Below are 20,959 nucleotides of genomic sequence, written 5' to 3'. Positions count from 1 at the left end.
GAAGGTGTCTGTGTGCAGGAGAAGGATCTGAACGTATTTCTGCCAGGTCGTGCTAGGTTTATGGTTATATTCAAAACAAAGCAGTGTTTGATCGTTGCTACAGCGAATTGCAGCATGTATAGACAGCACACAAATACAGCAGTTATGGACTGAGGAGCTGTTCACATACATTCTACACCTTAAGGGGTAATACCTCTAAAATTACACACCACCCTATAGGTTGATGTAACCAGTACACCTCTATGGAAGCAGAATAATAATACAAAAATACAAAAACACAAGGCCTATCACTGAAAAAAGACAGGGACCTTTTGTCTCACAAAAGAGATTTTGGGAAATTCAGCATGGTTGGATGATGTAAACAACAATGTTCTCCTGCTCCTCCTGCTCTTGCTAATGCTGTTTGTGTTGATTCTTTTTCCTGCTTTGGGAATTGTATATTAAGAAGTATTATTACTGAGCAAACCAGATGCAAATAGGAAAAATCAAGTCATTGTATATTATTTGTTTGTTTAATTATTATTTGTCACCCAAGTATCTCATTAAATAACCTTAATGTGTTGGATTTCTGTTTCACGTTGAACTGCGGAAGACTTCTCACTATGACAGTTCAGTGTTGATTAGATTATCCTCCTAGCCTGCTACAGAGCATGATGAGTGATGTACTCTTAATCTAGGATTTCATCCAATCCAATCAGGAAAAAAACACTCTCATGACATGCCTGACAAGTTGTTATCTTGATTTTAATCTGAGAAACTCAGTCTCCTGCACTGACTTGATGTCATATGCCTGACCTATGAGGACATGTGTTTTGTTTTATATATATATATTTGACATATGATATGAATGATAATTTTTTACAAAAGGGCCAAAATGTAAGTCTGTGATAGCTTTAGGTCTTATTATTCTATGATTTTAAAAACACTTTTTATTCAGTGACCATATTTCTTTTTTCTTTTTTGTTATGTTTATTTGTTCCGCTTTCTATTTTAAAACATTTGTTCAGTCTAGGTTACTCTGGCTTTTCAAGGCTTGTCATTTTCCTGAGCTGGTGTGCATCCATATCTGAATCTAAAATAGTTCAATCTACTCAACTGGCTGAGAAGGGCAGAAGAACAGCGTAGCCAGCTAGAAAACTTCATTTTAAAAGCAACATCTGTGTGGCCTTTTTTATGCCAGCACTGAAGAGCTACTTACGTAAAGCGGCAGATGAAATCGCATAAATTACTTTACTGCAGCACCGAACAGCAATGAGCCCAAAACAAGGCTCCGCGGTTCATTTGGGTGTTTGCACTTGTACTATCGTATCTTTAATTGAATTAAAAATCTAAATGTGTCTTAATATGTTGTATCGTCACTCTGATTTACTCTTTATACAGTATCAACAACTGATCGTGCTGCTGCATAGCTCACTATTATATTTTTTCCGTGTCAATTTTATACGCGCTTTCTGGAGCGTAAAGAAATTTATGAATGGAGGCTGTTTAATCAAAACTTGTCGGTAAGTGCCGTTGAACGCCTTAATGCCCCACTTTTTCATTTCGCAGTTTAAGACAACTCGAATCTCACAAACTCATAGACATCAGAGATGTCTGCCCAAATAATCTCTAACAGCAAAAATAAAGTTAACGTGTAAAGTTAAAGTGATCGCCGTGGAAAATATGATTTCACAACAAGAACTACTTAATGCTCTGATGCAATCCGACGCGGAAGCATAATGCCTCTGATTAGTAGGGCGGTAGCGATTCGTCTTGTTGCCCGGAGACGGCTAAAAAAGAGGCGCGTGACAGAAGCTACTCGCCTCGACGGCCATCTTGGCTCAACCTTGAACGGCCGTGTGAACGTGCGAACGCCTCAGCGACAGATCCGCCATGGCAACCGTTGCCTGTTGACTCGGCCCGCGATAAAAACGCGGCCGCTGTGGTATGTCGCCGCTCGGGCGCGCGACGTACGTGACGGTGCTGCGGAGCTCGAGCTCTGAACGGCAGCGGGAGAGAAGTTGCCGCTTCTCCTGCTCGTTTCCCAACGGCGTCGAGTGACGGCAGGTACGAGTATACGTTCGTCCATGCGCACCTGACGGGACTGGCGGTGGCGTGTAACTGGCGTTCGTTTGTCTCTTGGCTGTGTTGTGTTTCGCTGCGCTTCCAGTGCCGTTTTCTTGGCTTCACCGACGCTAAGCTAACTTGGCTAACGGCCGGCGGGGCCAGCTCCGCCTCCTCCTTCAGCTGATGAACCGAACCCAGCCTGAACGATAAAACTACCGTTCAGTGTGTCTGTATGTTCGTAGTTGAAGGTTATTATGCGGGTTTGTAGCATTCTTACTTGAATGAAGCGATCGCTTGGCAGTGAGTGGGTAGGAGGAGGAATTAGGCCCCGTGTTGGCTGGGATAGCTAGTTAGCTTAGCTGATTTACAGTAATGGCGTAAACCGTGTTGTGAACTTCCACCATCTCTGTCTGCTGTTTACATGCTGCGTCTGGCTGACGGCTACAGCGACTGGTACTTAATATCAGTGACAGTTGTACTGATGGCTAGACAGGCTGCGGTATATCGTTAGCCAGCTAATTTGGCTTGGACAATCGAGGCCAGTACTGTCAGTGTTGTATAATTAGTCTAAAGTCTGATCTAATACAGCTGCATGTAACGTTGTCTAGCTAACCCACTGTTGGCGAATCATACTAAGCCGTAACGTTGTGTGTGATGGAGAAAGTGGACGGTAGCCGGCCGCTCGTGTTTTAGTGTGTAGCCAGCGAGTAAAACGATGCCTTTAGAAAGAGGAAGTTGAATTGCTGTTCTGGTTGTTTTTGCTCCTGTCTAGTTTCGGTTTAACATGCTTAGGAGAGCTGGCTAGTTTTGTCGGATTTCTCCCTCCATGACTGGATAGTTCGCTAGCTAACCGTTTCCCAAAGTTGTCAGCCAGCAATAAAATAAATCCGCAAATATTCCTGAATGTTTTCTGCAGTGGAGAGTAGCTGCTGAGCTTGTTGGCGGTGTGGGCTAGCTAACCTGGCTAGCTCGGTGTCTTCAGCTAAATACGTCAGCTCTCCGGGCTGTTCGCGGGTTGCCCAATAAGGATTACTGGCGTGTTTTGGCCACGAGAAAACCCGCTTGCCCACGCAGTGGGAAGATATTTCTCCAGCTCACGCCGTCAAGATGTCCTGTTCCTGCTTGAAAACTGCAACGCTGAACTAACATTAGTTAACCTATAAATAACTCCGCACCATAATGGCTACGTCGTGCTAGCTCGGTTCATATATTCACACAGTCAACAGTGCGAAAGGGCATACGTCAAGGGCACCCTATTCTGCATGGCTTTATCACTTTTTCATTTATATCGCAATTTATAATTGGCACTTTACAGGATAGCCTTTTGATCTGGAGGCCAGTTAAAGGGCTGAGAATACACCAAGCAAACCTGCATAGATGGTAAAATATTTGTTGTCATGACAGGCCTATTTATCACTTATGAACCGCATTTCAAATTCAGCTGCGCACCTAAAAAGACCCGTAACTTCATTTGCAGAACTGTTGTGACACTGAAGTTCCTTATCTGGCTTATTGGTGTGTGAGAAAGCTTTCCTAAAACGTGTCCGCGTTACTGAGTGAGTGACAGCCACACTCTCTAATGACAGCTGTACTTTCCCCTCAGCGTCACAGGAAAGGAAGACAAGCTGCAACGATTAAAAAAAAAAAGTTGTGCAAGACCAATCTTTAGTCAATGTTATCATCATGTAATGAAAGCTACCCCTTTGGCAGTGTGTTCGCTCTAACAATATAACAATTACTTTGAATGTGTTAATCACTTGGCAGAATGCCATCGGTTTTTATTTAGTTTAAAAAAAAAAATCGACATAAACATGTGGGGATGCGGGGTTATCTGATCTCCCGCCAGGGATTGCGTTGGAATTCTCTTTTGAAATGCTGATTATTAGTGACCTAGTGAATCAGGCTGTGCTGATAATGTATGGAATGTGCTTTGTTATTCACAGGTCATTATCCTATATAATTATCTCCTGTGAGATAATCCCTATAGTCTCAGGTTTGGACTCCACTAGAGTGGACATTGGTAATGCTCCCATTGTGGGGGGTGTCACTATCTCCCTGTCGATTCATAGGTTACTGATGCTAACTAGTTGAGTGTGTTGAGTATGCATGCATCCCTATGTGGTGTAGTGGAAATATGGTTTGTTAGATTGAAACTACTTTATTTTATTACTTTCCTGTTTTATTCTGGTTTATATACTGTTCACAGCACTGTTTTGCTGACTTTAACAGAATTATTATTGTACTGCTTAATTATTGTTTGTTTTTGAATGTTATTTGTTAGACATGAATATAGAGTACAAATTGGGTCAAAATGATATCAGTATTATTGCAGTATTGTTAAAATTTGCTGAAAATGTTCAGAAAGTATTAATAATACATTTATGTAGCACTTTTCTCGAACTCTAGGACACTTTAGACATATATCAGCTTTTACAATCACTTGCACACCGATAGTTTTATAGTAGTTCTAATTCTATAGTATTATTATATAGTAATATTGGTGTTATTATTGCACTCACACATTTTATATAGCCTAGCATTTAAGCATATACGGTGACCCCATGAAAAAAGTAGAAGTGAGTGTTTCCCCTGCTGAACATAAATGCCGAGGAGTATAGCATTTCTGCTGTACGACGTGAATGTGGAGTATAGAGTCTGATTTTGGACATGAATGAAAAGTATAGCGTTTCTGATTTTGGACATTAATGCAGAGTATAGAGTTTCTGCTGTGGGTCATGTTGTTTGTTGTTATTTGGCCTATTACTGTTGTTGCTAACTCTCATGTTGGAATGAGGTCATAATCTAGCCTACACTGGGTTCAACAGTAACTAATGCTGGGGCAAGTAAGACGTGACGTCAGGACAGCAGCACTAAAATCACTTGCCCGGTTGGGCCAGTTCATGTTTGGGTGGACACGCAATGTGTTAACAACGTAACTGATACCAAACTCAATTTATTTGAATATTTAACCCCTTGTCATACAGAAAAATGGTCTTATTCAATTCCCACATCCAGTCAAAACAAACCAAATATTTCAGAATATGAAACAGAGTCCACGGCTTTATGGGGCAATTTCTGACCCCTCTGTACCTGAGATGTTCTGCACAGCTTGTAACAAGACTCTCTTTTGTCGGAACTACAAATTTTAGGAGTCGCTCGACAAAGCTTTCACAATTCATATAGCAGCAAAAAAGCCACTAGTGTGTCTGGACCACTGGACATGTGCATATGACAGAAACAGTGAAGCCGGTTCCAAGTTGACCAAGTTAGTCACAACAGCTTGTCACAGGGTTAAGAGAGATGTTTATGAAACCTTTGCTTATTTACAACAAAATAAGTGAAAGTATGTTGAGAATGTACGCTTTATTTAAAAATAAATAACCTTAACTAAATATATTAGTTTATTTATATGTGAATAACACTTTAAAATGTAAAGATTTGTTTAGGTAAATTTTCCGATCATTTGCCTGACCTATCAATTTGCAGGGAAAAGTTCCTGTTGAACCCTGCTACATCTGTCTGTTGAAATGAATTAACATTTATAAATAAGGCGACAAAAACATTATAAAATTAAGTGCAGATTTGCGTTTTAAAACTTTTTACAAAAGTTAAGCTACCTCGTCCAGCAGCTTAGGCATGGCTCTAGTTGCATAAAGAAGCTTGTAAAGAAGACGCACATTTCTGAGTGTAGATGCAAGGGATGTTATTCATTGCAAATTGAGCACAAAGGCAGGCGTCGAGTCAGCTTGTACATGCTTTCTAAATGTTGGTGCTTTCAGCATACGGTTATGTTGAAGAAGGCAAATTAAATAGCATTGTTTTCCAGCATTCAGTTCCCCCTGACAGCAAAATTGACTAACTTTGTAAGAGTTCAACTATATACTGAATAGTCTATAGTTATGCCTGAAAATCCAGGCATAAATCCAGCAGAAGAAAAAACTGGTCTAAATGGATGTCTGTTTCAAGAATATACAAATACAAGTGTACACAGATTCATTCTTGGGGGGCAAGCCATTTGCTAATGGACAAACCAAGAGATTAAAATTTTGCCAGTTTCAAGACCATATTGCAGCTTTAGTCTTCTTAGAAGATCGAAGAGTCTCCAAAGCTCTGTTGCGGACTTCCGCCATGTTTTCACAGTTGTTGAACAAACCCCATCTGAAGTGGGCATGAAGTGCCTCATCCACATGTGGCTACCTCTGGTTAATGGAAAAACTTAGTTTTCAAACCAATATAATCAACCACAGTTTTAATGATTAAAATATGAAACAGTAAAACTAACTTAAAAAAAAAAAAAAGACATGGTTTACCATGAAACTGGCAACGATTTTTTCACTATCCAGTTACTCCATGAAAACGCCAAATCTAGTGTCAAAATTTGAGTTTCCTTAAAAAACCCAAACATTTCAGGTTCAAGTCTCACCACTTCTAGGTTGCTACTGTTGGGCCCCTGAGCAAGGCCGTTAACCCTCAGTTGCTCAAGTTGTGTTCAGTCAGAATTGTAAGTTGCTTTGGATAAAACTGTAATCTAAATGCTGTAAAGGTAAATCTAAGGCTAAGTATTTTGGCATTTAAAAGAAGGTAGTTGAATTTATTTTCAGAGCATTTCAAAGATCTATAGTCAAGTCTATAGGATTAGGTGAAATTCTGGAATTTTGTTAATTTGTAGAGGTCACAATTTAATATTTAGACTCGGTGTCACACAGATATATTTTTATTGCTTTGCAAGGTAAAAACCTTCGATTAGGTTTGTTCTGTTTAAGTGTGTTAATAGGGCGAATGTGCATTTCAAGAAGCTGGGTTATGTGGCAGATTCTGAGTGATATTTAAATAGGCTGGACTATATAACGGATGGTCTCTTTCTTATAGAATTAATCTGCTTTCCTAAGTACTAGAGTGTAGACAGTTACAAGTGCTCTGCTTTGTTTCAGGTGATTCCTGGAGCCAGCTCTCCTGCAACATGAAGATCTCCGATTAAAACTGAGCATGCTCAGTGTCCTCTTCTAAGCTGCCAGTTGTCAGCTGTCTAAACCATGCCTGAAGACTAGAGCACCTCTCCATTGCTAATAGCATATTTAAAAAAAACAACAAAAAACCACCCAAAAAACACTACATGGTCCTACATGTAGAGCGCTCTTGTCCGTCCGACTGGAGTGAACTCCACCCTCTTGGCTGACTCCTCCCCTTTGTAGCCTGCCCCCTCCTGCCCTGTCAAAGCCTGCCTGGGAGAATGCCCCTGTACATGCCGATGGCTCCCACCTAGAGTCCCATGCGTCCAGTGAACGGAGAGTCGTCCGGTCGTGCCCCCCCTGAGCGCGTCTCGTGGCCGCCCTTGTCGGAGATGTCCCTGCTGCCGTCCCTGGGCCCGGTGCAGACCTGGCTGGGCCAGGAACTGGAGAAATGCGGCATAGACGCGATGATCTACACTCGATATGTCCTCAGCCTCCTGCTGCACGACAGCTACGACTACGATCTGCAAGACCAGGTGTGCATCTTGTCTCTGGCAGCTCAAATGTAATCTCTGTTCAAAGGTGTCCCTGGACTTTAACAATCCTGTAACTGATGTTATATGAACAGCAGGAACTAAATTGATGAATCTTTTAGCCAGTTTCTGGTTTCATATTCAAATGTGTAATGTGTAAAGCTGTTGGTGACTTCCTGTATAATATGTAAAGCTCTTGGTGACATCCATGATAATGACATTATGCAGAATAAGCAAAAAATGACAGGTAAACTACGATTTAAAAAAATATATATATACAAATACAGTTTAGTATGCCAGCCGTACTGAATCAGAAACAGCTTAAAATATTTCTTTATAATTCCACTGTCTATAATCCAGCCAGGCTGAGATATCTGCACCTGCATCTCCTCAAGATGTCAGTAACCGATCCTCACGAGCTCTGCCAATGACCTGAAAAGCTCAACACAGTACAACACTTGTCCTCATACTGTCAGATCATGGCTGTTGGCACCTCGGCCCATGTTCAGACACATATACAGCCTGTTCATCTGTGCACTTCGAAGAAGACTGTGTCAGATTATCTTTATGGGCCTGTGAGGAGTTTACACAGCTTACTGTCACTTCCTGAAAGCACAGAGTTGAATGCTTAAAACACTGATGTGTCTTTGGTAAATGTATATGAAATTAAACTGATACGGTGGCACTTTTAGAGACATTTGGTTAGGCGGATTTACAAAAAATTCCTTTTTTGTGTGTTGTTTTTTTTTTTTGTTTTTTTTTTATTTGGTATTTAAATATATGGCTGCCACTTTTTTTTGTTTTTTTTTACATGGCATGAACAACTTGGGTCTGTCAGAGTAGCGTCCAGTGAAATCATTTTTCACGCTTGAGAGCAAACGTGCTTCCCCATCAGAAGACCTTTGGCACTGCAATGTGGGGTGGGGACTGCTATGTAACAACTTTAGCTTCCTTCTTTGATTAGATCAACTCAATTGCTACACATTTGTGACCAAATGTCTATCATACTTGAACTAAAAGCATAACACTTGCTGTCAACCATAACCTAGCCCAATAACCTCGAACATAAACCTGGGCTGATACCAGTGCACGTAAATGTAAGGTTTGTGTTGATTACTATTACCAGACAACAAACTTAACTTAACTAATTTTTATTCAGTACATTTTAGCTAAATAACATTTACATACTGATCCCTTAGCTATATTGTCCTTTACGGCATTTTGTAACTTGGCAAGCATACCAAAGAAATTCAGCAAGTTGCACCCACATTTGCCTGCTTTAGGCTGATGTGAATCTATTAAAGATGAAAATGACTGACTTAACTGAGAGAGACTCATCCTGGATTTCATTCACAACTACTTGGATTTATTTTGGATTTGGTAAAAGCAAGCCTGGATAAAAAGCCCCTCTCTCCTCCCTGGATATCTTGTTCTTGTTAGACACTCAGCAATAGTTTGACCAATTTTACCATAATTGTCAAATTTTGTTTTAATTCATATTTCTTTAATAAAGATCAGTGGTCACTTCAGAAATATAATGCCTCCCAGAAGAACCCAGAAGTTTGGATTTGGTTTCTGTTTTGAGCTCATCACTTTTGCTTCCTCTTCAGGAGTTTGCAACCCTGAAGGTTACTTTGTGAAGGTTACGTTATGTTGTGAAGGCCATACGAAACTTTTTTTTTTTTTTTTTTTTTTTTTTTTTTTTGTGCCCCTCCTGTTGCAGGAGAATGACATCTTCCTGGGATGGGAGAAGGGAGCAGGCAAGAAATTGGGGAAGAGCAGCAGCAGGAGGAAGGGGGGGGGCGACCTGAGCCTGGAGGAGATGAAGAAGCAAGCTGCTGTACGGTGCCTGCGCTCGGCTTCTGATGAAGTAAGACCTTCTGCATTGGCTTACTTTGAAGGTGTTTTCTTGATCTTCCAGTGTGTCCACAGCTACCCAGTGTTTGAATTTGTCCATTTGATAAAGTATGCCTTAGTTGCATGACTTGTTTATTTTTAAATATAAAGAAGTACACTTGTTTTTGATATTGGGTTCATCCTTAATGTATGACATGCTAAAGGTTTCTGATTTATCTACTCAAATTCTGAAAACAATTATCAATGGCTAATTTTGTTCCCTGTGCTGGGAGTTCTGCAAATAAAGATAAACTAGACAATAAACACACTGTCTAGTGATGGGACAACAGGGATCAGACAACTTGATATTTTGGAGGAACACATCAGGAAATAAGGATGGTTATTGACTTTGCCTTTCAATATGGAAAAATCATGGATTAAATCTCTAAAATTCTCAAACCTTTGCTTTGTGATAAACAGTTTTGCAACTGAAATATTGGTGATGTGTTAATACAAGTAGGGTTCTATTTTATATAGGTTAGTTCTGCTGAGTGGAGGAGGTGGGATTGCAGTATTTATATGGGGAGGGTCAGCGAAGAACACCAGGAAGCCCTCTAGGGGGTGCTGTGCTTTCACTGCCTGATTACAGTATGTAGACTAGAATACAGCTGCCTGCTACTGGCACAATGCTGAAAGACCCAGCAGAGGGCTGCAAAATGAACTTTTTATTTTTTTAATGCCATGATAAGAAATCTTAATTTACAGAAGGATCTTTAGTGGGATTGTTTTAGTTTAATGTAGTTTAGAACTGCGTAGAATGGCTTGCTACTCCTGCATGCATCATAGTTTGTTCGTGTATTGTCTGGACTGTCCCAAAATGGACCTCAATGAGTTTGCTTTATAATGCCCTTTATTGAGGGTTGAAAAATGATATGTGCGTGACCCAAGTCACTGACCCAGGCCGTGCTTTCTGTGTCTTAGTAAGCAGCACTATATGTATATTTTCTTTAGGGTCCTTGTATCTGAAATTTGCATGGTCATGGTCAAGATTGCTGCGGCTACTGGTGCTACATGGTGTGTCCTAGCTCTGGTCAGCACTTTGCCCATAAACAATAGATGTCTTTTTGTTTTAGCTGATTTTAGCTTTTTTAGACAAAGGATTGAGTGATTTACCTTAGTGTGGTGATTTTGATGATTATTTTTATTTATTTTTAATTTTTTTCTTTTCTCAGAACTCTGGAATTGAAGGCTTGGTTGAGGAGCTTTGCTCTAAGCTCAAGGACATTCAGAACAAGCAGAAAGGTTTGCTGCTTTCTCCAGCTAATGCTGAATTGCTGCTCACTGCACCATAAACCTTGCTTAACTAACTATGTGATTCATGGTGTAACAGAAAAAGAAAAGCAAACGACCAAGAAGCCTGATGAATTGCGGTCTCCTGAATTGGCTGAATCACCATCTTCTAAAGACCAGGTGGAAATGTAAGGAGTGTTTTATACACACAAAATGAATTATAGGGTAATGATGAATGCTGTTAAGTTCTGTTATAGTTGTAAAAACTGTGGTTCCTACAACCTCATAGCATGTTTCTTGTGATTTTTATTTTCAAGGTACTATGAAGCCTTTCCACCTCTGTCTGAGAAACCTGTTTGTCTCCAAGAGATTATGACTGTGTGGAATAAGTCTAAAGCATGCACATATTCCAGCTCAACCTCATCTGCTGCCCCTCAGACAAGCACAGATACCTCATCCCCGAAAGACTGCACCAGTGAGGGTGAGGTCTTCAAGGCCAAAGGGCCTGATGTCTTGAGCACCACCACGACCAACGAGAAGACCCAACAGCGCCGCAGCAAGAAGGAAAAGGAGAACCGATACCATGGTGGTGCGACTGGGGTGTCTGAGGACCAGGCTGCTTCTCAAAATAAGAGGCAGACCAGAAATCGATCTGATATGGGGCACCGCCCCCGATCCTGGTCCTCCGGCTCCAGTGAGGGTGGCTCAAGCTCCAGCGGCAATCATGGTGACATGAAAACCTCAGGCAGCAAAGGGGTCAGGTTCAGGCACAAGTCCCGCGAGGTCAGCAACAGAAGCAAAAAGGGGCGGAGCAGTGGTCGGGTGAAACTGGCACTGAAGGCTATCGACAAAGAGGAACGTAGAAATGCCGGCAGTGTTTTTAGCGCTAGTGAGGGCCCTTCAAAACAGCAGCAGCACTACATGAAAAAAGGCAAGAGGTCATTAAGGGAGATTCGTAAAGATCCCAGCTGGGCTGAGGCAAAGGAGTCTGGAGGTGAGGCTGGTACCAACAAGGAATATATGGAAGAACCCCTTTGGTACACGGAGCCCATCTCTGAGTACTTTGTCCCATTTAGCCGAAGCAAACTGGAGACGAAATACAGAAGCAAACAAGCCTCCCCCAGTGACCTGACCATGTCTGTTGACATGGACTGTTTGTCGGAGAGAATGCATGGGATCTGCATTGCCAACTCTTCGTTTGAAAGAGCGTACCTTGCGGCAGGTACATTTGTGGATGGGCACTTTGTCGAAGTGTCTGGTGAAGGAGAAGAGGAGGCCGCAGAACTGAACGGGATCTCAAGCTGCCTTCCTCCTGAGGACGGTCAAGATTTAGATGATGAGCATCTGTGCGAATTCACTCACTTCTATGAAGTTGACATTTATCAATCCATATTGGATCCTAGTGCCTCAGATGCAGTACACGAGAGTCGTATCTTGAACATGATTCGACAAAAGAGCAATGAGCCAAGAGATGTTGAGGCAGGGTGTCGTATATTTCTAGACGGCCTTGAGCTGCAAGGGGAAAGTGCAATAAAAGGAGAGCCTCTTGGAGCTTCAGAAGCTGACGTGACCCTCACACAGGATATGGAGAACATAGCTCATGTGTGGGAGTGCTACTCCTCTTCTAGCTCTGAGGATTTGGAAGCAGAGAGCTGTGCTGGAGACTCTCCAGCTCGGCTGTCCCCAGTGTTGGGCAGTGTCCCATTTAACATGAGCAGGCTGCCTGGCTCTCTTGGGGAGCTCCATCCCATGGACGCCTGCGGGAGCACATCGGCCCTCAACACTTGCTTCTCGCTCTTTGAGCTGCAGTGTGACAGCTCTGCTTTCCCCTTCCATTGTGACCCGCTCACACAGAATCGTGACAACATGGACTTGAATAGCTGTCTCGACCCCCTTGGAAACAAACAGTCCCGTTTGCTAATTTGGACCAAAAACAGTGCCTTTGATGAAACTGAACAATGCTCCAACCTGTCGACGAGGACTTGCAGTCCGTGGTCCCACTCGGAGGAGACGCGCTCAGACAGTGAGCAAATTGGTGCTCAGCTGGACGAGTCAGCTCAGTTTGGCAGCGAGGAAGTCGGCTGCGTTATTCCTCCCATCCCGGCAGTGTACATGGACGAGGAGCTGTTGGATTTCTTGCAGGAGAACCCAAGTCACCAGCAGGATGAAATGAGTGTAGGCACGATGTCCAACCAGACCTTCAACAAGGTATCTAAACTGGAGTCTGTTTGTGGAATAGCATTAGAGCAGGATGAGAGCAAACAGTACAACACTGTTTTGTTCTCAGATGATGCAAACCAACAAAGTGATGATTACAGCTCAGGAATAATAAAAGACATTTGGATGGCTATTGGAGACAAAGATTGTGTATTGGCTCTTGGAATGGAGAAAGCAGGCGAGAACTTGTTTTCGGAGGAGACCCCTAGCTACCAGTGCTGCTGCTGTCTCGACGTAGAGGTGAAGGATGAGCCCATCCAGAAGAAGGCTGTACAGCGTTCAGAGTACCACCTCTGGGAGGGCCAGAAAGAGGACCAAGGCCTGGCCAAAAGCAAAGTCTCCAAAATGGATGGAGGGGATTATACGACACCTGCTAGGCCTTGGGACATGTACTCTGAGAGGAGTGGCACATCGTTTATCCTTGGAGGGGTGTATGGAGAGCTAAAGACCATAGGCAGTGAGAAGGAGTGGGCGCTGGTTCCACCTGGAGACACCTGCGGCAGCTTGTTGCAGTGCGCGGCGTCATCCTCCTCTGATGTGGTCACCATCGCAGGAACAGACGTGTTCATGAACACAGGCAGCTGCTTTGCTCCGGGGCATAAGCCCCTGTGGAGGCCTCTAGTGTCGTTTGGACAGAACGATCAGGCTACCAAAGGGGCAGGCGATGGACTGAATAAGGGATTTTCTGTTATCTTCCATGAAGATTTACTTGGATCCTGCGGAGGCTACTGCGGAGAGGAGCAGGGGCTAGAGTGCCCATTTTCGTCCTTGGACCTGAATAACCCCTTTTCCCAGGTCCTGCATGTTGAATGCTCCTTTGAACCAGAGGACATGGCCTCGTTTAGCCCAGGGTTCAAGCCGAAGTCCATATTGTGCTCGGACTCAGACAGCGAGCCCTTCTGCCCGCGGTTCTATGGCATGAACCGTACTCAGTACCGGGCCATCCGTATATCTCCAAGGACTCACTTTCGGCCGATATCTGCTTCCGAACTATCTCCGGGTTGGTGCAGTGTATCGGACGCAGAGTCTGAAAAAGAAGAAATGAGTCTTCCTGTTTCTGGTCAGACAGACCTGTTTGATGACCCACAGGCAGACCTCAAACCCCTCGAGGAGGACGCAGAGTGCGAGGGCCCTTACTATGGGAAGTCTGAACTGGAGTCTGGTAAATTCTTACCTAGATTAAAGAAGTCTGGCATGGAGAAGAGTGCTCAGACTTCACTGGACTCGCAGGAGGGTGGTGCTGTGTCTCTGCCAAATGCAGAGCGGGAGATTTGTTTAGACTGCAAAACTGCAGGAGAGCCAGCTGCAAGCCCTTGTGTGGAGGGCCCTGTGGACACACCTCAAATAGAGGAAACCAGCGCAGGACCTGAGGCTTGCAGGTGTGGCCGGGAAAGTGAAATTCCTGAATTTGGAAAATCATATGATGCGGGTCCTGATTTGCATGAGGTGAGTGAGTGTCACTATGCAGGTTTTTGCTTGGGTGATGTTAAACGAGACTTTTTGCAAAGTGTACATGCACATAATTTTCAGATCTAGGTCATTTGGTTGTCTAAACGTACTGTGCAGGGCACAGGTATCACTTCTAATCGTACCAGTGTGTACAGTGAAATGCAATAAAAAACAATAATTCCATGTGTGTCCTTTGGGCTATTTAGAGTCACTCCCAGCCAAGTAGAATTAACTTGTCAGTATTTACTGTTTCTTATGGAAGAATAGCAAAGTCTTCAGTGCTCTTCAGGAGGCTGCAAATAAATAACTAAGCTGCAGAACAGGTAGCACTTTAAAAATTGGATTATTTAGGCAGCTGTAATTTTCTTTTTCACCACTCTCTTATAAGACAGCAGTCACGTTCTTGCAGTCTGTGAAAATGTAAGGGATGCAAACCAACAAAAAAAATCATACAGGGTTAAAAAGAAAGCTGGACTTTTGATATCTATGTATCTAGCTATCCATCTAGCACAAGAAATGCAAATAAGTTTGCCAAAGATGTATTGAATTTGATACTTCGCAAATCATGACACATCACATCTATTTTCTGATCAGACTCTAAACATACAACAATTAAGCCTATAAATTAGTTTAACATATTTGTATTTTCCAGTATTGCTTTGTTGCAGTAATGTGGCTTTTGACACTGCGACCCAAGCTGTAGGCAGGCAGTTGCTGTTCTGAAAGAAAATCACACTACACTAGTTTTAGCTTTTTTGATATTCCCATTCTACTTTTGCTTATTCATCCCATAATCTGTGTAGTGCTCTTGCCCTCTGGTGCTGGAGTTGAGCAGAATAACCATAGTGTCACCCCAGTTGCCAAGTCCTCACACTATGGCGTGGGCTTAAGGGGGTGTTGGACCTCAAGGACAAAACATGCTCTGCGTCCTGGTGATTTTAAAATGTTAATAGTTGTCTTTTTCCAGTGTGTTTGGTTCCTGCCCTACCCTGTGCTTGGCTCCTCCCACGTAAAAGCCATTTTGTTTCGTTGCCGCTTCCTCAGCAAGCTCAGCAGAAACAGTGACAGGTCTACCAAGTTAGCACTGGACAGGTATATGACAGGTCTAGCGTAGCAGTAAGGACACACTAGCAAGTTTGGTTGTCCACTTAAACTTATGAGAGCCTAAGCAACAGCAAACAGTTAGATTTAAATGATTGGTTTTTGCTACACAACTGTCAGTTAAGGAAATCTAAAAGAAATATGTTAAAATGTCATAATTCACACTACACCCTTGTGTAGAGGCGTGTAAAGGTGTCTGGTGTTATAAATGCAGCGTTGTTCTCCTAATCTACGTCTGAAACATTTATTTTAAGATTCCAGGGGATGTGCTTGGCCCTGACTAGAACTGATCCTGCAAATGCAGTTCTTGGGTTTGAGTGGCACTCTGATTGGGAGAAGTAGTTGCTGTTTGTGTAAAATGTGTGTGGATCAAGAATTGCTCAGACTAGGATTTCATGGCATCTCAAGTGGTTACATTTAAATATGTGCACTGATGTATATTTTTCTCATTTAATTTTGACTGATATAAATAATGATTCATATGCTAAAATGTTGCAGGGTTCTTGCTGATAAAATCTTCTCAGGGACTTTGTCCTCCATAATCTGTTGCAGATTTGCTTTGTCTCTTGGGTTCTGAATTGGAAAAGTTCCTTTGCCTAATTCCAGTCTTCCTGCTTCTTCTCGTCTTTCCCTCAGTTCCCACTGTTGGGTTTCGGAGAGCAGGGTGTAACGGGTGTCCAGCAGGCTGACTGCTGGTGGCAGAACACCTTGTGCTCCTCTCTGTTTGCAGGATCACAGTGCACAGGTAAGGGGACTAGACTGTGAGTGCACGGGTGGCAGAAATGCCTCCTCTCCCAGTCCATCAGTGCTGTCTTAACCTTGTAGGACACTTAAGAAGGGTCATCCTGGCTAAGTGGAGTTTATCCTGCATGAGGCGCTCTGGAGCTTCAATCACTGACACCAAAAAAGAAAGGATGGGGAGAGGGGAATGGATAAATATAATGAGCATGGTTTTCAGTGAAGTCCAACTTTATTTTTTAAATAAAGTGTTCATATTTGTAGCATAGATTTCTGAAAAATCAACAGGACACACTTGCTAAGAATCTCAGTGCTATCTGCAGGACAGATATCCACTGGCTGCTTTACTGTTATGGGGAACACTCATTATTAAATGTTTTAATTCGCATCCATCTTCCCTATCTCTCACTCTTCAGGAAGCAGTAACATGTGATGCATGATGCTCACTGCAGGGGCATCGGGAAAGAAAGGCGGAGCTGTGTGGGCTCCGCCCACCCCTCCTCCTTCTCCTCGCCGTCCAGTTTTCCACCACACACCCAGTACAGGAGGAGGGGAAAGAACAGCTGGCCCCCTCAGTGCACAGGGGTCCTTCACACCTATGACCACTCCCACCCCACCCTGCCCCATGTTTCTGCTCACCCCAGCCCTTGGTGGCTAACACAGTTAGCCTGAAACTAAAATATCTGGGAGGCGTTGGGGGTGGGTGGGGGGCTGTGTCTGAGCGCATTCATTATAGATTTCTTTGAAGGCAGTGTATTCCAGTGTTAATCAGCTTTGACAGAGATAAGACAGTTAAGAGATAAGAATGATGAGAATGATCTTTAGTAGTCAGTACAGAGTTGGGTGATAAAGGCCATCTTTACTTGAGCCCCTTGTAAGGTTTCCCCCCCAGTGGTGTCCCACTGTTTGTTCATCACACTAGTCACACACCTCATATTTGAGTATAAATGCTCAATGACCCACCTGCCATTTAAAAAAAAAAAAAAAAAACAATACAAAAGGTGGAAAAGCCCCATAACCCCTCATTTTGTCTTAGACCCACAGGATGTCCTTTTTTAAAATGTATTTATTTTTGTCATCTTTTAGTGTGTGTGTGTGTGTGTGTGTGTGTGTGTGTGTGTGTGTGTGTGTGTGTGTGTGTGTGTGTGTGTGTATTCTGGTGGATGTTCTTTAGATGATCTGTCCTATGAAGACAAAACATTTTCCTGTCCCCTCGGGTGGGGGGGGGGGAAAGGATGCTTTAAATCTGTTTTTTTCCAGATATAATTTTTCCTGGAACATAGTATCTGTTTGAGTAGGGTGATGGGGGAAGTATCTAGAAAACAGGAACAGGTTCCATCCCTTTAGGAGTTTGGGTTATATAACTGCATCTTATACTTCAGGCATTCATGATGCTTCTTAGAAGATGTAAATTCATTGGTGTGTTTATAAAATCAACTAAGCGGCTAGATTTTTCAACCTTTCATTCATGATTTGACCTAATAATAAGACGACTTCACAAAAGTTGTAAAGGACACCAGAGAGGGAGAGAGAGTTTGTTTGTTTTTTTTTTGTTTTTTTTAAATTCTGTAGCACGGAACAACTGGTGCTAGAGATGGTTTAAAAACACTTAGTAGCAGGTTCAGATGGGTGGTGTTGCCATATCGTAGCTTGTGTAATTCTTTGTTGAGCTGGAGAGGGTAAGACCATCGATGATTGAAATCTTTTTAAAATTTATTATTATTTTTTTATGTTCTTCCCAAAACGTAAATGAGTCAAATGTGTGACTGCTAGGGGAGTTCATGCTTTAACCGGCTTGGGTTTTTTCTTTTATTTTTTCCTTTTTTTTTTTTTTTTTTTTTTTTTTTTTTTTTGTGTGTGTGGTTTTTTTTTCTGCCTCTTTACTGTTTAATGTACTTACTTCCCCTCTGGTAGTTCAAAGTCGTAGCACATTTTTGGTGTGACTACTGTTTTTGGTTTTGTGGGGGTGTTTTTGCATTTTGGTTGGTTTTGTTATAGATCTGTACCATTGGCAGGATACCTCATGTTTTACAGGACAGGGAGAATGAAGAAACACTACAAACCTATAGAAATTAGATAATTGGGAGTTTGTTCCAAATGTATTGATGTACAGAAAGATACACACAGTTAGAGAAAATGTCCGACATGGTGTTTGTATTTAGAAGTGACCTGTTTTCCCCTCTAATTATTATTTTTTCTTGTTTGCCAGTGTATTCACAATCTGTTCACAGAACCTTATTAGATGCACCCTTTTTGTAGAGTGAATGTTTGCTCTGAATGCAAAGACATTAGTTATGTTTAATGGCCAACGTATTCCAAAAATAATTGTTCAAATTCGCCAGAGTCAGTGGTCTGTAATGACTGCTGCCTAATATCAGCTCTTGAAACTGCTTTCTTGGTTTGTACTGACATGCAAATGGAAGTTTGAGAAAATGGGACACATTTGTTTTGAGAGGTTAAATACAAACTACAATTATCTGTACACTACAAATTACAAAACATGTCGTTCCCACCTGGCTCACAGAAAATGTCTTTACATGTGCTAGTTAACTTGTTCTTTTCTGATGGCCCTGGTGTCCACACGTCACGGGACTAGTGGCCATTGCTTTGGGGACGATGTCTGTCAGGCTGTCTGACTGCTTCTCTGCTCCAGTTCCACTGCATGTTCCTACACAGAGAGCAGAGAGCCTATCTAAAAACTCAAATGATATTAAAATTGGCAATTTTATAGCCAGGAGCTATTGGTGTGCATATTACTTTACTTTATGATGGCGCCTCCTGGTGGGTGTAGGAGTAAACTATAATTCACTGATGTGCAAAGGCCACCTCCCTCTGCCAACTCTGTCCTCCAGATCTAAGGCTGCAGAGGTCTGGAGAGCCAGAACGTTTCATCTAATGCATCTTGCACATTGAAGAGCATTGGCACCATAGCCACAGACCCTGTAGGTATTTATTAAACATGTGTTCACACTTGGTATTTAATGAATGAAGACTGCTTGATCCTTATTCATCAGAATGCTTTGTTTAGCACAGAAGATGCTGGGTTAGTTCTGTGACACTGTCACAAATGAATGCCCCAGTAGATTTAACAAATGTTCTCCATAGATGGTACCAGTATTATAACACACAGATGATTCTAAATAAGCATTTTATTTATATTTGTTGTTTTCCAGCCTAACAGACATCTGAGAAAAGAGGTTTACAGAAGAGGGGTTTAATTAATGAGCAGTTTCAGTGACAAGAAAAGTGATGCATGCGTTCATTGAGTTTGTTCTGTTGATTTCACCATAGTCCCTGTTTTACTCTGCTTAAACTGCAAAAAAAAAAAAAAAAAAAAAAAAAAAAACTTGAAAAATAGAAGAAACCTAAAGAGTGCAAAAATATTTTCTTTTGCTTTTAAGTATTGCTGGTTTTTGCGTGTGTGTGGGGGGGGGAGAGTATATGTGGGTCCTCAGAAAAGGGGGGGGGGGGATTAAAAACATTACCGTACCATTGAGAGAGACCACAATGTAACAAATACCTGTTTCTGTGGGAGACTGGATTAGTGTATAGGTATTGTCATCTTTTTCTTTTCCATGGCTTTGTCTGTGTTGGGAGGAGGACGCTTCACAAATCATCGTGTTTACAGCGGGAGAGGCCGCCGAGGCTGGGCCGGGTCACACTGGCCGCCTGAGATGTCGCCGTCTTTTTTCATTTTTTTTCCCCCCTTCTCTTAGTGTTCCTCCACCTTTTTGTAATCGTCTCATGTAGCCCCCCTCTGCTGAAGCCCCTCCACAGTCTCCCGTCCAACCCTGTTCTGAACCATCAGCTCAGTGCCACCATCCCCAAATCCCTGACGTGGTAGCGTCCTTCTAATTCCATGTACATCTCGAGCAAAAAAAAAAATTTTTTTTTTTGTTTCATTGTTGAGTTTCTAAATCTCTAATAAAGGATTGAGTATATTTGCTCTGGTGTTGTTGAAATAAGTGTGAAAACTCATGCGGCGCATAACGCTTAGTAAGTAGCACTTTCGAAATCCGTACTGTTCACGTCCAGTTTTTTTGTTTGTTTGTTTCTTTCTTCCCAGTTCTCTAAAGTAGGCTTCATCGACGAACACGGCGAGAGCATGGTAGCAGCTTTAGAACCACAGGACTGCTTCTTCAGGTCCTGATCGCCAAAGGCAGACCCGTCACATAAAGCCACATTACCATTTAATACTGCTGGACAATTAAGGCCTACTGTAAGATTCATCATTCTCTCGAAGACTTTGTCAAACTGGCCCAGTTGTTTTAGGGGCTTGGATTTGGTCTCCAGTGCACAGACCCCCAGGAGCAAGACTGCATCCCCAGTTCTGAGTATTAGTAGAGTATAGCACTTCCACTGTCTGGATCGGTGTGTGAGTGTTTGTAGTAGCTAATATCTGTCACACGTCCTTGAGTCAGAAAGGCGCTATACAAATGTAATGTGCGTACAGGACAACACTTCCACATACTCTTGTCAGTCTTTCTGGCAGTTTCACTCTTCCAGTTCCTCTACATGTTTCTGAGAGTCCTACATATCGCCTGGTAATTGAGTCTGTGCGCTCAGGTCTGTTAACAGGGTGAGAGAGAACACATGCCGATTGGTCAGGAGCAGCAGACCGTGGGCAAATGAACACTGGTGTTTCTGTTGCTGTGGCTATGAAACATTTGGCATCTTGCACTCGTAAAGAAGCAAAACCAATCCGGTATATCGGAGCAGGGATGTCCACGTCTAGTCCAGAGTTTAGAGCCAACCTTCAGTGTCTTGGTGTTAGGTCCAGCTGTGCATCAGGTGGGCTAC

General features: G+C 42.5%; 1 protein-coding gene across 2 annotated transcripts; it reads left to right on the top strand.

Moving 5' to 3' along the window:
• The first annotated feature begins 1,866 nt into the window (after positions 1–1,866).
• Positions 1,867–20,103, top strand: kiaa0232 (KIAA0232 ortholog). Of its 2 annotated transcripts, XM_027027358.3 has the most exons (8): positions 1,867–2,046; positions 6,978–7,531; positions 9,252–9,398; positions 10,597–10,666; positions 10,755–10,842; positions 10,972–14,317; positions 16,058–16,166; positions 16,576–20,103. In XM_027027358.3, the coding sequence occupies exons 2-8, from the start codon at positions 7,316–7,318 to the stop codon at positions 16,590–16,592; spliced, it is 3,993 nt and encodes a 1,330-aa protein (XP_026883159.2). In that variant the 5' UTR covers positions 1,867–2,046; positions 6,978–7,315; the 3' UTR covers positions 16,593–20,103. The 2 variants fall into 2 exon arrangements, with proteins under 2 accessions (XP_026883159.2, XP_081551451.1); XM_081695325.1 differs by lacking the exons at positions 1,867–2,046; positions 6,978–7,531 and adding an exon at positions 10,376–10,454 and having other exon boundaries at positions 9,259–9,398.
• The last annotated feature ends 856 nt before the right edge of the window (positions 20,104–20,959 follow it).

Source organism: Electrophorus electricus, chromosome 13 (genome assembly GCF_041902795.1).
Source record: "Electrophorus electricus isolate QZ-2024a chromosome 13, ASM4190279v1, whole genome shotgun sequence".
In the NCBI taxonomy this organism is placed as follows: domain Eukaryota; kingdom Metazoa; phylum Chordata; class Actinopteri; order Gymnotiformes; family Gymnotidae; genus Electrophorus; species Electrophorus electricus.
Note: the sequence above shows the minus strand (reverse complement) of the source record. Positions and strands in the feature narration are given on the sequence as shown.